Raw genomic sequence first — 13,884 nt, 5'->3', positions numbered from 1 at the left:
AAAGTTTATCATTTAAACTATATCCATACCTGTGTAGCTTCTAGGATAAAATCTTGCATTATAAGTTTTTCCTCGTTAGACAGACATTTGTGTTCTTCAGCCATAAGAGTGACCTTAAAACTCTCACAATTTATAGGCTCATCTTTATTTGGCCAGTAAACAAATTCATCTTCTGCCTGGAGGATTAAAAAACAAAGATGATTCTAGATTTTAATAAAATGTCTAAGTCAGACTGTGAAACAAAGTTAACAGGTTGCCGTAGAAAATTCAACTCAAATTTTTCTTTGAATCTCAAAATTTACTCTTAAATTATCCTAACAAGTTTTATTTAAAAAATGCAAGCAGAAGTATATGGACTGACTTCATTCATGATTGCAATTCTAATTCCCTAAGCAGAATAATAAATACTTAAGTTAATTTCAACCTACTTTTATTTAAAACTGTCATTCAACAATTTCAGACCTGAGATATTGCATTCAAACTAGATCCAATAATAGACGAGGTGCAACTTCAATATTAGTTCATTAGCTGAAAAAAGTACTTTGTGTACCAGACTTTTGGGTAGTTGTGCCTTGATACCTACCCTAAAAAGAAAGTGCCAAAAGTGACCTGAGAGACTTACCATGTTTTGACCATCTGGAAGCATAACCACCAGCTGGGCATTATGGTCCCATATCATCCTCCAGAAATCCTTGATGGTGTGGAGAAGGGGATGCTGGGTGATGATGAATTCATTGCTCTGATAATAACCCTACATAATCAAAGAGAGGATAGAAAGAGCCTTGGTATATGACTGTAAACATTTAAGAAACAGTTACAGGTTAATGGTCATGTTAGTCTTTTTATTTTTAGATTGTGTCTGTAAATAATAATGTGATTATTATAGCCAATGTTATGGACCCATCCTATATGCCAGGTACAGTGCTAAGCATTTTCCTCCTTTATTCTTTTTTTTTTTTTAAATTTATTTATTTTTAATTTTTACTTTACAATTCTGTATTGGTTTTGGCATAGATTGACATGAATTCACCACAGGTGTACATGCGTTCCCAAACATGAACCCCCCGGGCGGCGCCCGCCCCACAACATCTCTCTGGGTCATCCCCGTGCATCAGCCCCAAGCATGCCATATCCTGCATCAGACACAGACTGGCAATTCGATTCTTACATGATATTATACATGTTTCAATGCCATTCTCCCAAATCATCACACCCTCTCCCTCTCCCTCTGAGTCCAAAAGTCCGCTATACACATCTGTGTCTTTTTTGCTGTCCTGCATACACGGTCATCATTGCCATCTTCCTAAATTCCATATATATGTGTTAGTATACTGTATTGGTGTTTTTCTTTCTGGCTCACTTCACTCTGTATATGTGAGCTTCACTTCATACATAATTAAACTGAACCTGAAGAAGTTATCACCTTAAGTTATCACACAGTTATCACTTCTAGGAGGAGTCTTAACGAAATGGCTTGTGGACTATATCTCTCACACTAGATAGAACAGAAATCTAGAAATTCTGCATTTCTTAAACTTCATAAGTCCCAATGGCAGTGCCAAATTTCACACCTACTGGCAATAGGATACTTTACATCTTGACTGCCTCTACCGGAGAGGAACTAGGGGTGTGAGTGCATGAGTGAAGTCGCTCAGTCATGTCTGACTCTTTGCGACCCCATGAACTGTAGCATACAAGGCTCCTCCATCCATGGGATTTTCCAGGCAAGGGTACTGGAGTGGGTTGCCATTCCATTCTCCAGCAACTAGGGGTGGCACCTTGCAAATGTTGCTGCAGAAACCTGAAAGCTGGTGCCATTGAATTAATCATGATTTCCATGCTGCTGCTTACCAAAACCATGGCTCCTTCTACAATGGAATCTCTTAGATCCCATTCCTAGCCCCCATAGACTCATTTGAAGTATGGAATATTTTTACTTTTTTAAAGCTTTATCTTCATTTATTCATCAAATAAAATTCTACTCAATTTACTTTCTTTTGGTTACAATCTTACTTGATAAGCAGAAAACTTTAAGTTCATATATTCAGATTTGAATGAGTAGGTTGTACATAATTAAATGTTTTTCTCATTAATTGTAGATGCTTTGGATAGGAAAAGATCTTTTTAAAAAAACAATTTTATTTATTTCTGGCTATGCTGGGTCTTTGCGGTTTTGAGGGCTTCTGCCTACCTGCAGTGAGTGGGGGCTCCTCTCTAGTTATGGTGCACAGGCTTCTCATTTCAGTGGCCTCTCTTGTGGAAGATGAGCTCTAGGGCTCGCGGGTTTCAGCAGTTGAGGCATATGGGCTCAGTTGTTTGGGGCTCCCAGGCTCTACAACACACGCTCAATAGTTGTGGCACATGGGCTTAGCTGCCCTTCAGCATGTGGAATCTTCCCAGATCAGGGATTGAACCTGTGTCTCCTGCATTGGCAGGTGGATTCTTTACCACTGAGTCACCAGAGAAGCCCAGGAAAAGACCTTGAAAGGACTTCCAGTCTATCCTGCAACTTCAGTCAATATCCCACATCATTCCAAGTAGATAAAAATTCATCCTATTTTGTAAATCTTCAGACGTACTGGGGCAAGCTTTGTAGGTAGCCAGCATTTAATTATTTTCTTTTTGATAAGAACAGCCTTTTATCTAACCAACACGCAGTGCAATATTTACATCTGTTCTCAACCCATTCTCAATTTTTGAGTAAAAATATCTGCTTCCTGTAGTATTAAGAAGCCCCTCTTTAATATGGCATGCTTTTATACGTCTCCCGCACCTCTTGCATTGGCAGTCAGATTCTTTACCACTGTGCCACCTGGGAAGCCCTAAAAAATGTAGCCATTCCATTCTCCAAGGGATCTTCCTGCTTCAGGAATTGAACCCATGTCTCCTGCATTGCAAGCAGACTCTTTACCATCTGAGCCACCAGGGAAGCCCTTTTAGATGCCACCAACATACATCTCCTTGTTTCCTGTATAATCATGCCTTAGTATTTTCTTTTTTAGTGAAATAGAACAGTGATTTGGGCATGGGAGTTAGGACCCTTTCATCTGAAGGGAAGCTCTGTGATGGACTGGCCTGAAATGGAAATGAAGGTCAAAAAACAGCTACTAAAGCACTCACTGCTCTCACAGTAGAGCTAAATGCAGACAGAAAGTATTGAATCTTTAGAAATCTAAGTCGCCAAATGAGCCCAGTTTGCAGGGTGAGAACTGTGCTGCAGACCTGGAGTGATGTCAGTGAGACTGGACTTGCTAATGCTGGTGTGTCCTGGTTCTGCAGGAAACTTGCTTTGGTGAATGAAATGGAGCCACTTAGATGTGTAAGTGGATGTTTTGTATCTACTCATCATGTTGAAGCTGAAACTCCAATACTTTGGCCACCTGATGCGAAGAACTGACTCATCTGAAAAGACCCTGATGCTGGGAAACATTGAAGGCAGGTGGGGAGGGGGACAACAGAGGATGAGATGGTTGGATGGCATCACCGACTCAATGGACATTAGTTTGAGTGGACTCCGGGAGTTACTGATGGACAGGGAGGCCTGGCATGCTGCAGTTCATGGGGTCACAAAGAGTTGACATGACTGAGCGACTGAACTGAACTGAACATCAGTTCTGAATGGTGAGTTTGGTTCCTGCATCTACTCAGTTGTGCTGACCAAGGGTTCTCCAGTCCCAGCACACATGAAAACACCAAGGAATGCTGTGATTCCACTGTTGCTGTGGCTGTGAACCTGCCGTCATCAGATGTGACTTGTGTCCATCCGCGGTATTTGCCAGTCACTGATTCAGGCAGTCCACCCTGTTTTGGTTCTGGCAACATAAGCTTGCAGTGAGTCTTCCCAGTAGCTCTCTGACTTACCATGATGTAGGAGGCATTGATGTAGTCTGCACCTTCTCCACTCAGGGATGAAATGCCAACCCTGGATCTTTCCACTGGGAACACAGAACATTCATCATAAGCAAGTAAGCTCTAGCACTATACCTCCTTCCCACCTCCTCAAATGGCAAAATATAGCTGCATTTTGCAAATTCAGTGTCTTTGACTTTTTAGCTAATTTTTCTATGTATTTTGCACTCAAAGTTTGAGAACTTCTTAAGTTACATTATCTGACATAATTAAATGAATCTATAGTTTTTGTTCCAAGATGGAAAAATATTGTTAAATTACCTACAAGGCTTCTATTAATATTATTTAAAAAGCTGGTCTTCCTTTTTCTTCCAAAGTTCAACATAGCTTACCAGGGATGATGGAAGACGTTCTGTTCTTTTCTCTGTTGCATTGCTTTAGGGCTGTAGAATAGTCACTCTGCTGTATATTTGATTGACTCAAGAGCTGAGAAAGAATGTCAAGGAAAAATATAAATCATTTCGTTTAAGCCACTTTTCAAATATTCAAACACACACACACACACTCTCACACACACACTCATACTCATATTTACACATGTGACTCAACAAAGATAAGACACTGAATATGAATATATTTGACTTATTTTCCAAGAATTCCTTGAATTAAAGTTGTTAAGGGGACTCCCTGATACATTTAGGTTCTATATTCTATTCCAGGAGGGATGGAAGAAGCAGGGAAAGCTTGATACCTAGTTTGACTTTGAGCATTGGGACCCTTCCTCTGTGGTGTGTGCTCTCCATGTTCTCTATTTAAATCTCACACTGTAGCTGGAGATAAACTGTGCGTATATATATATACGCACACACACACATATGTATATATATATACGTGCACACACACACATATATATATACACACACACATATATATATACACACACACGTTGTTGTTTAGTTGCTAAGTCGTGTTCAGCTCTTTGTGACCCCATGGACTGTAGCCTGCCAGGCTCCTTCTGTCCATGGGATTTTCCAGGTAAGAATACTAGAGTGGTAACCATTTCCTGCTCCAAGGGATCTTCCCAACCCAGGGATAAAAACCACATCTCCTGCATTGGCAGACAGATTCTTTACCACTGAGTCACCAGGGAAGCTCTTATATAGGCATATAGTTCTTTATTCATTATTTTGGGCTTCCCTAGTGTATTCGACTAAAGAGTCCGCCTGCAATGTGAAAGAGAATGGCAACCCACTCCAAGATTCTCACCTGGAGAATCCCCATGGACAGAGGAGCCTGGTGGGCTACAGTCCATGGGGTCGCAGAGTCAGACATGACTGAGCAACTAAGCACAGCACATTCCTTATTTTAATACTTCATCACATAAATAATATACTTGCTATTTATCTATTCTGCAATTAGTGAATGTTTGCATTATTTTCAATGTTGCTATTTCAAACTTTGTAGCAATGAATAGCCCTTGTATATTTCTTAATATGCACATATGTGAGGGTTTCTATAAAGAATTTGCAGTCACTGGTGTTCAATTTTTGACAGGCTAACAGATGAAAAGTAGTATACTGTGGTTTTGATTAGCATTTTCTTAATTATAGTGCAATTGTGAATTTTAGTTATTTCTTCTTTGATGATTGCCTTTCCATATTTATATTTCATTTTCATTAATTTGCAGGGGGTTTGATGCCTTAAATGTAAATCTACAGTCTACTAAGAAAGTTGCAAATGTTTTTGTTCTCTTTAATCAAATAGACATTTATAACTGAATTACTGTTTTTCCTTAAGATTTTTGTAAATTACATTTTTATTTAAGAAGTTCTTCTCTACCTTCATGTTCTCAAAATACATTTTCCAATATTTTCTTATAGTAGTTATAAAACTATTTCCATTTTAAGAATTTAATCCATCTTGAATAATTTCAGTGTTTGAGGAATGGTAGATACGTAATTATACTTGTTTCCACATAGAAATTGTCCCAGTATCATTTACTGATACTTACAGTCCATCTTTCTTCACCAATTTCTAATGTCATATCTATCATGTAACAATTTCCCCAGGCACATGGTTCTTCTGGCTGATTTGTCTGTTTTTCAACATTATCATTCCATAAAAGGTCTTTCACATATAGTTCAAGAATATTGTTCAGTATTGCTTTGAATATTTTTGGTTCTTTACTTTTCAATGCAGATTTCAAAATCAGTATCAAACACAAACCCTGGCATGAAGTACATTTGTGATAGATATTTGTTGAATACATAGACATGAAATTTCATTTTAAGAATATTTTTCACTGGATAAACCTGAATAAATACCTGTTTTTATAGGACAGTGTACAAACACACACACACACACAAGCACACATCCCTAAATTTCCCTAGTTAGGATGTTAACAGGAAACAGTCAAATGTCTCTCTTTTTAAATGGATTCTGTTTCATAATTGATACTTTCATTCTGATCATGAATTACCCAGTATAAGTGATATAAATTCTTTTAGGTAATTGTGTAAGGGGTAAATCATATTTAAGTGAAAATTATATTGGAAATGGCTAATACATATGTATTTTTTAACTTAGAGAAAAGCCATCTTAGCAACATCCTGTTAATGATTTATGTTTCTTTCTTATCTGTTTCTGGAAGCTGTACTGTGCACTTTTCTTCCTTGAATTGTTTCTTAACTACTCAGATAAGTTTGGCTGAAAAAACATGTATGTCTCCCTCTCTTCAGGTTTTAAGTTCAGGTTCTAAACATAACCTGTCCCTTACTCCTCCCAAAGCCCAAAAGATGCTGAATGAGAAGGCAAAAAATCAGGGAATTTGTAATGACTACATCTTCTATGTTGTAAGCTGGAGAAAAGAAAGAGAAAGAACTGCAATCTCAAGGTTTGTTAACTCTCCCGGGTTTTTCCAGAGCTTTCTGAATTCTTCTGAGATACTCCTTCAGAAATTGGCCCTGCTTCTCTAGCAACCCAGGGAAGTAAGAGGTTCGTATAGGAATAAAAACTAAGATCATGGCACTGGTCCCATTGCTGCTGCTGCTGCTAAGTTGCTTCAGTCATGTCCGACTCTGTGCGACCCCATAGACGGCAGCCCACTAGGCTCCTCTGTCCCTGGGATTCTGCAGGCAAGAATACTGGAGTGGGTTGCCATTTCCTTCTCCAATGCATGAAAGTGAAAAGTGAAAGTGAAGTCACTCAGTCGTGCCCGACTGTTAGCGACCCCATGGACTGCAGCCTACTAGGCTCCTCTGTCCACGGGATTTTCCAGGCAAGAATACTGGAGTGGGGTGCCATTTACTTCATGGCAAATAGATGGGGAAACAATGGAAACAGTAACAGACTTTATTTTCTTGGGCTCCAATATCACTGCAGATGGTGACTGAAGGCATGAAAAGAGCTTACTCCTTGGAAGAAAAGCTATAACAAATCTAGACAGTATATTAAAAGGCAGAGGCACCACTTTGCTGACAATGATTTGATTAGTCAAAGCTATGGTTTTTCCAGAAGTCATGTATGAATGTGAGAGCTGGACCATAAAGAAGACTGAGAGCCAAAGAAGTGATGCTTTCGAACTGTGGTGGTAGAGGAGACTTTTGAGAGTCCCTTGTGCTGGGCTGGAAGAAACACAAGCTGGAATCAAGATTGCCAAGAGAAATATCAATAACCTCAGATGTGCAGATGACACCACCCTTATGGCAGAAAGTGAAGAGGAACTAAAAAGCCTCTTGTTGAAAGTGAAAGAGGAGAGTGAAAAAGCTGGCTGAAAGCTCAATATTCAGAAAACGAAGATCATGGCATCTGGTCTCATCACTTCATGGGAAAGAGATGGGGAAACAGTGGAAACAGTGTCAGACTTTATTTTGGGGGGCTCCAAAATCACTGCAGATGGTGACTGCAGCCATGAAATTAAAAGACACTTACTCCTTGGAAGAAAAATTATGACCAACCTAGATAGCATATTAAAAAGCAGAGACATTATTTTGCTAACAAAGGTCCGTCTAGTCAAGGCTATGGTTTTTCCAGTGCGAGAGTTGGACTGTGAAGAAAGCTAAGTGCTGAAGAATTGATGCTTTTGAACTGTGGTGTTGGAGAAGACTCTTGAGAGTCCCTTGGACTGCAAGGAGATCCAACCAGTCCGTTCTAAAGGAGATCAGCCCTGGGTGTTCTTTGGAAGGAATGATGCTAAAGCTGAAACTCCAGTACTTTGGCCACCCCGTGTGAAGAGTTGACTCATTGGAAAAGACTCTGATGCTGGGAGGGATTGGGGGCAGGAGGAAAAGAGGACAACAGAGGATGAGATGGCTGGATGGCATCACCAACTCGATGGATGTGAGTTTGAGTGAACACCAGGAGTTGGTGATGGACAGGGAGGCTTGGCATGCTGCAATTCATGGGGTCGCAGAGTCAGACGTGACTGGGCGACTGAACTCAACTGGGCAGCAAGGAGATCAAAACAGTCACCCCTAAAGGAAATCAACCCTGAATATTCGCTGGAAGGACTGATGTTGAAGCTGAAACTCCAATACTTTGGCCACCTGATGCGAAGAGCTGACTCATTTGAAAAGACCCTGATGCTGGGAAAGATTGAAGGCAAGAGGAGAAGGGGACGACGGAGGATGAGAAGGTTGGATGGCATCACCGACTCAATGGACGTGAGTTTGAGCAAACTTTGGGAGACAGTCAAAGACAGGGAAGCCTGGCATGCTGCAGTCCATGGGGTCGCAAACAGTCACCACTGAGAGACTAAACAACAACAAATAGGAATAATAGACAATGAAACAACACAGCCTTCATTCCTCTGGAAAGCCACAACTCTTCAAATCTCCCTATCTCCACCAGCAGGTCTGATAACAACTGCTTTCTGAATTCTTTGCTCACTGGTTTTTGGAAGTCAGACAGCTAAGTTAAGCTGTGGGAGGTAGAATGTCGAACAAAGCACGCACCTCTTGTGTAGCTGACTGCCTCATGACAGGGTGGGAGGCAGAAACTGGGGTTGAAGAAGCTATTCTTACGGAGTGGCCTATTCTAGTCCAAGGTTTCAAGTGAGACAGCTTCTTCCAGGGAGCAGCACAGACAGCCGGAGCCACAGCACTCGTGGTTAAGTGGTCTGGTTTTCTCAAAGTGAGAAGAGCACTTAGACCGTCTGTGTTAGAAGTCCTGCCTGTTCATCCTGCTCTGCTCTGTGCCCTGCGTTTCCTGGATCACGCCTGCATTTCTAGGGTTTCTGGGAACTTTCCCTCTTGCAACTCTAAGGTTCTCCTTGAAATTTACCAAGTGGCTTTGTGGCCGGTTGTAAAGAACACAGTGTAGCCACTGGACCAACAGAGCACCCAGCCTGTCCACACGGCCTTGTCCACTCAAATGAGGAGATGCAGGAACATGCCAACCCATGGTGACACCCGAGAGAGGGACTCTGAAGAGAACTCACCTTGAATTGTTTCTCTAGCTTTGTTTTGCCAGTTGGTCCAGGAATGAGGAGCCCGTTAACATAGGCATGGATGTGGCTATCTGGGACCTCAGTTTCTTTACTGAGTATGGCCTCGACCAGCGCATCATGAATGAAGACATATTGTTCCTGGCAAAACAATGACAAACAGGAACATCACTACAGGCTCTCTCTATACGTGATAAGTTCTTGGAAGTGTTAGTTGTTTAGTTGTGTTTGACTCTTAGCAACCCCATGGACTATAGACCACCAGCCTTTGCTGTCCATGGGATTCTCCAAGCAAGAATGCTGGAGTGGGTAGCCATTCCCTTCTCCAGGAGATCTTCCTGACCCAGGGTTCGAGCCCAATCTCCTGTACTGCAGGCAGATTCTTTACCATCTGAGCCACCAAGTGTCTTGGTACAAAACTAGTATTTTCCAGGAACTTCCCTGGTGTTCCAGACCCACTGGGGTCTGCACTCCCAATGCAGAGGGCCTGGGTTCAATCCTTGATCAGGGAACTAGATTCCACATGTGGTAACTAAGAGTTTGAGTGCCATAACTGAAGATCTCCCATGCCACAATTAAAACCCAGTGCACAGAAAACAAATTAAAATTTTTTTTGAAAGTAGTATCTTTCATTGATAGACAAAGAGTTTTACAAAATGGAAGGGAGAACTCACAGAGGCTGCTTACCAGTCCTGGCAGGAAGTCAGATGGAGGGAAAGGAGTAACACAGAAAGAACACAACTGTTTTCACTCTCATCTCTTTATTTCATGTGCACTGACATTTAGAGAAGGAGACCACTGGAAGATTTTGGGAGGCAAAGCAGTGTCCTCTCTGGCCATCCTTCATTCCTGAGACCCTCTTCCACATTTTGCACAGACTTCTCTACTTCTGATGGGTCTCTCCCTTCTGTCCATTCCAGTTCTCCTTTTAGCTAGTCAAATGTAATTCAGCAGAATTATTTATACATTTTTAATAGTTATCTTCTATTTCATGGATGGGACTCTTCCCTGGTTTTATCTAACTAGAATGTCTTCTCCTTGATGAAGTTTGATTGGTTTCAAAGCCATTCAGTTATAGGCTTCTTATTGTTTTCAAGCTGCCATCCATAGTTTTCAATTTAAATCCATTTTTATTTAGAAATAGTGAAAATAAAATACAGGTATGGAGACTTTGTCCTGTGTCACATATGGGCAACTGAGATGGGCTTAAAAAAGAATTTAATTTGAGCATGCATGTGTGCTAAGTTGCTTCAGTCATATCCAACTCTCTGCAACCCTACAGACTATACCCGACCTGGCTCCTCTGTCCATGGGATTCTCCAGGCAAGAATACCAGAGTGAGTTGCTATTTCCTCCTCCAGGCGATCTTCCTGACCCAGGGATCAAACCCAATTCTCTTATGTCTCCTGCATTAAAGCCCCAATTTGAGCATAATTCATATTATTTAAATAGGAGAATCAATCTATTTGCTTACTACACACAGCAAAAGCTTGAGGATTCTGGTGGAGGAGATGAGTGCTAACTGATCCACTTACTCTTTTTCTGAATCTTTTCTGTGAGTAGTGTTGTTTTAAAGATATTCCCCATTGATTATAAGATAGACAGAATATAGTTGGTCCATCAATGACATATATGCAATAACCTGGTGTTAAAGGTTGAATTGTGTCCCTCCCTAAAATGATATGCTGAAACCCTAACCTCCTAGTACCTCAGAATGTGATCTTATTTGTAAACAGAGATGATACAGATGTCATTAGTTAACTAAGGTAGGGCTGACATCCTTATAAGAAAGGGGAAATTTGGACACAGACACAGGGGGAAGACAGCCGTGTGAAGATATAGGCAGAGATTGGAGTTAGGCTGCTAAATCCAGGGAAATATGAGACTGTCAGAAACTTGAAGAGACATGGAAGGAGTCTTCCCTGGAGGATGTGAAGGGAGCATGGCCCTGCTGACCACACCTTGATTTTGGACTTCTATCCTCCAAAACTAGGAGATGATACATTTCTGTTGTTTTAAGCCACCCAGTTCATAGTACTTTATCAAGGGGTGCCCCATGGGACTAACGAATCTGGTAATACAAACTCTGGTCTATCCAGCATTTAGGGACATTTCCAATCCTTAGATAAATTAAATTATCCTTCTTATCATACCTCAGTTTGCACCAAGTAATTTCTTTGTGAACGAATGTGTTTTAAAAAGCCAAATACATTGACGGTTCCTTCATGTTGAATTTGCTGCAGCATACTGTCTAGCACAATGTATGTGCCCGTTCTTCCAACTCCAGCACTGAGGAGCACACAAAGAAAGAGCTAGTTCAATGTCAAGTATAAAGTACATTTGACGATAGGTCACAACTGGCTGTCTTGTAAATTAATTTCCTTTTCCAAGCCACTTAGTAGGTAATTTAGCAGTCCCCAAAGTAAGCAGCTTAAGAGTTAAGCAGAATGCTTCAAATAACAAAGTTTTCTCTTTTCTTTTTTGCCGACATGTCAAACTCCAAAGCAATCTGATCATTTCTGTTGGAGACTTTTTATGTTCAATAATTACAGTTATTATTCAGCTTATATGATACAATGAAAATATTATGTATCAGAGCCTAGCAAATAGACATTTAATTTGAGGAAAATGAAAACATCAGCTTCTCCAAACTCTGAAAAGACAAGGTCTCCAGGTCGGTACTGTCAGGTAAACAGGTTTGTAAAGGTTTCTGCATTAATGGGAAGAAAGCGTTTGTGAAGGCTTTCAGCTGAAAATATCATTTTCCTGAGATGGTGAGGAATAAAGCATAACTTCAGTCATTTCTAAAGGGCCATTATCTATCGACTTCTTCAAAGCCTCTAGCAGAGGGACAGAATTCAGAGACACGGATTCCTTTCAAACGCTCTGACAAGTAGGAAGTACTAGAGTGAAGAATTAGCAGCTGCTCTCAAAATGCTCTGGGCCTCCTCCATTCACCAGGAAACAATCTCTGACCTTCAGAGCTATTTTTCTTGCATCTTCCTGTTTCCCTCAACTTCCAGGCTCAGATAAAAAACCAGAAGATAGGTCTCTCAAACTTTGTCTGAGCCTAACTCCTGAGACAGGTAATTAGAATGTGTGAGATACACTGCATATCAAAGGAAAACACTTGTTTCTGTAAAAATACAGATGCTGCTTTGACAAAAGTACTCCACGTAGAAGCGAATTAGATTTTTGTAGTTTGTACTCAGTAAACATTAACTGCTATTTTTGTTTTAATTGAAAGATATTAAATTAAACCCTCTAACACATTTTTCTCTTTCTTTGAAATATCATTATTTCTATTAATCCATCCTGTCTTGGAAGTACCTGGGCTTTCAATAGGATATATTAGAAAGAATGCAGGAATATGAGTTTTGACCCCAAACTGTTCAAAAAAAAAAAATTAAAAGTATTTTGCTGAATTCCTCACATTTTGTGGGCTTTGATTTTTCTAATATAAACCTGGCTTATGAAGTCTACAATAGACATTAACTCCTAGAAACATGGGTTGCATCTCAAGGATTTTTATCTCACACTATATTGTAATAAATGTTTGTTTAATTACAAGACATTGTTCTGCCTGCTTCATACCTTTCATAAGTTGAAATCCAATTAAACAATCAAATAGACTAATATACACCACAGAAATAACTGGTGCTTTGAAATATTCAGGAATCCAATTCTGAGTCTGGCATACTCACTTCCTAGGGACCAATATTTCATGCCCCTCCCTTTGTGAAATCATTTCCATTTTGGCAAAACCTTTGTTCCACTGATTCCCTTTTTATTAGCATAAGCAATTCTATGGGTTTACAACCCGGTGCTGAAACTCACCTGCAGTGGACAACAACAGGCCCTACTGCGTGGCGCTTGGCATGTGAGGCCTTTCTCACAAAGGTTAGCACTGGCAGCGAGTACTCAGGCACTCCCATGTCAGGCCACTGAGTGTAGTGGTACTGGGTAACCACGCGCCCACTGGGTCTTCCTTTCTGGGAACCCTAAAAGATACCAGACAGCTAATCAGCTAAACAGGAACACACACAAATGGAGTCCTTAAACATCAACTTAGGATTCAGAGCTTGATGCTGGTGGTTCATAACAAAGCTCAAAAAAGTACATTGTCATTTGTGATGGTTAATTTCATATATCAACTTGGTTAGGCAATGGTGGTCACCAGCTTGGTCAAACCAGTCACACCAAATGTTACCATCAAGGCATTTTTTTTAACATATGATTGACATCTAAACCAGTAAGACTTCCAGTAAAGTGGATGAAGCTCGGTAATATCAGTTGAAGAACTCAAGAGCAAAGACTGAGGCTTCCTGAAAAAGAAGGTATTCTCAAGACTGCAATGTAGAAATCTTGCCTGAATCAATTCTTGCTTGGAATCAATTCTTAAAATATATATATATAAAGAAGCATACATATATATGTTTCTCTAAGGAACCCTGACTTATAACTTGCTGTTTTTCTTTTCCTCCTCCTTCTCAATTTCCACTATTTTAGTTGGATATGCAGTTATCATATGGCACAAGGACTGTTCATGTTTCCCTGAAACTATTGGCACTACAAAGAATGTGCCAAAGCCA

General features: G+C 40.3%; 1 protein-coding gene across 1 annotated transcript in view; it reads right to left on the bottom strand.

Annotated features, from left to right (window-relative positions):
- The window catches only part of PTPRZ1 (protein tyrosine phosphatase receptor type Z1), a 110,013-nt gene that overhangs the window by 6,293 nt on the left and 89,836 nt on the right, over positions 1 to 13,884 (bottom strand). Inside the window, exons 20-26 of the mRNA XM_040259885.1 lie at positions 13,130 to 13,293; positions 11,446 to 11,581; positions 9,287 to 9,433; positions 4,242 to 4,335; positions 3,862 to 3,935; positions 623 to 751; positions 30 to 176 (exon numbers count right to left, since the gene is read on the bottom strand). Of these exons, the coding sequence (XP_040115819.1) occupies positions 30 to 176; positions 623 to 751; positions 3,862 to 3,935; positions 4,242 to 4,335; positions 9,287 to 9,433; positions 11,446 to 11,581; positions 13,130 to 13,293 (891 nt within the window). The remainder of the gene's footprint in view (positions 1 to 29; positions 177 to 622; positions 752 to 3,861; positions 3,936 to 4,241; positions 4,336 to 9,286; positions 9,434 to 11,445; positions 11,582 to 13,129; positions 13,294 to 13,884) is intronic.

Source organism: Oryx dammah, unplaced genomic scaffold (genome assembly GCF_014754425.2).
Source record: "Oryx dammah isolate SB20612 unplaced genomic scaffold, SCBI_Odam_1.1 HiC_scaffold_18, whole genome shotgun sequence".
In the NCBI taxonomy this organism is placed as follows: Eukaryota; Metazoa; Chordata; class Mammalia; order Artiodactyla; family Bovidae; genus Oryx; species Oryx dammah.
Note: the sequence above shows the minus strand (reverse complement) of the source record. Positions and strands in the feature narration are given on the sequence as shown.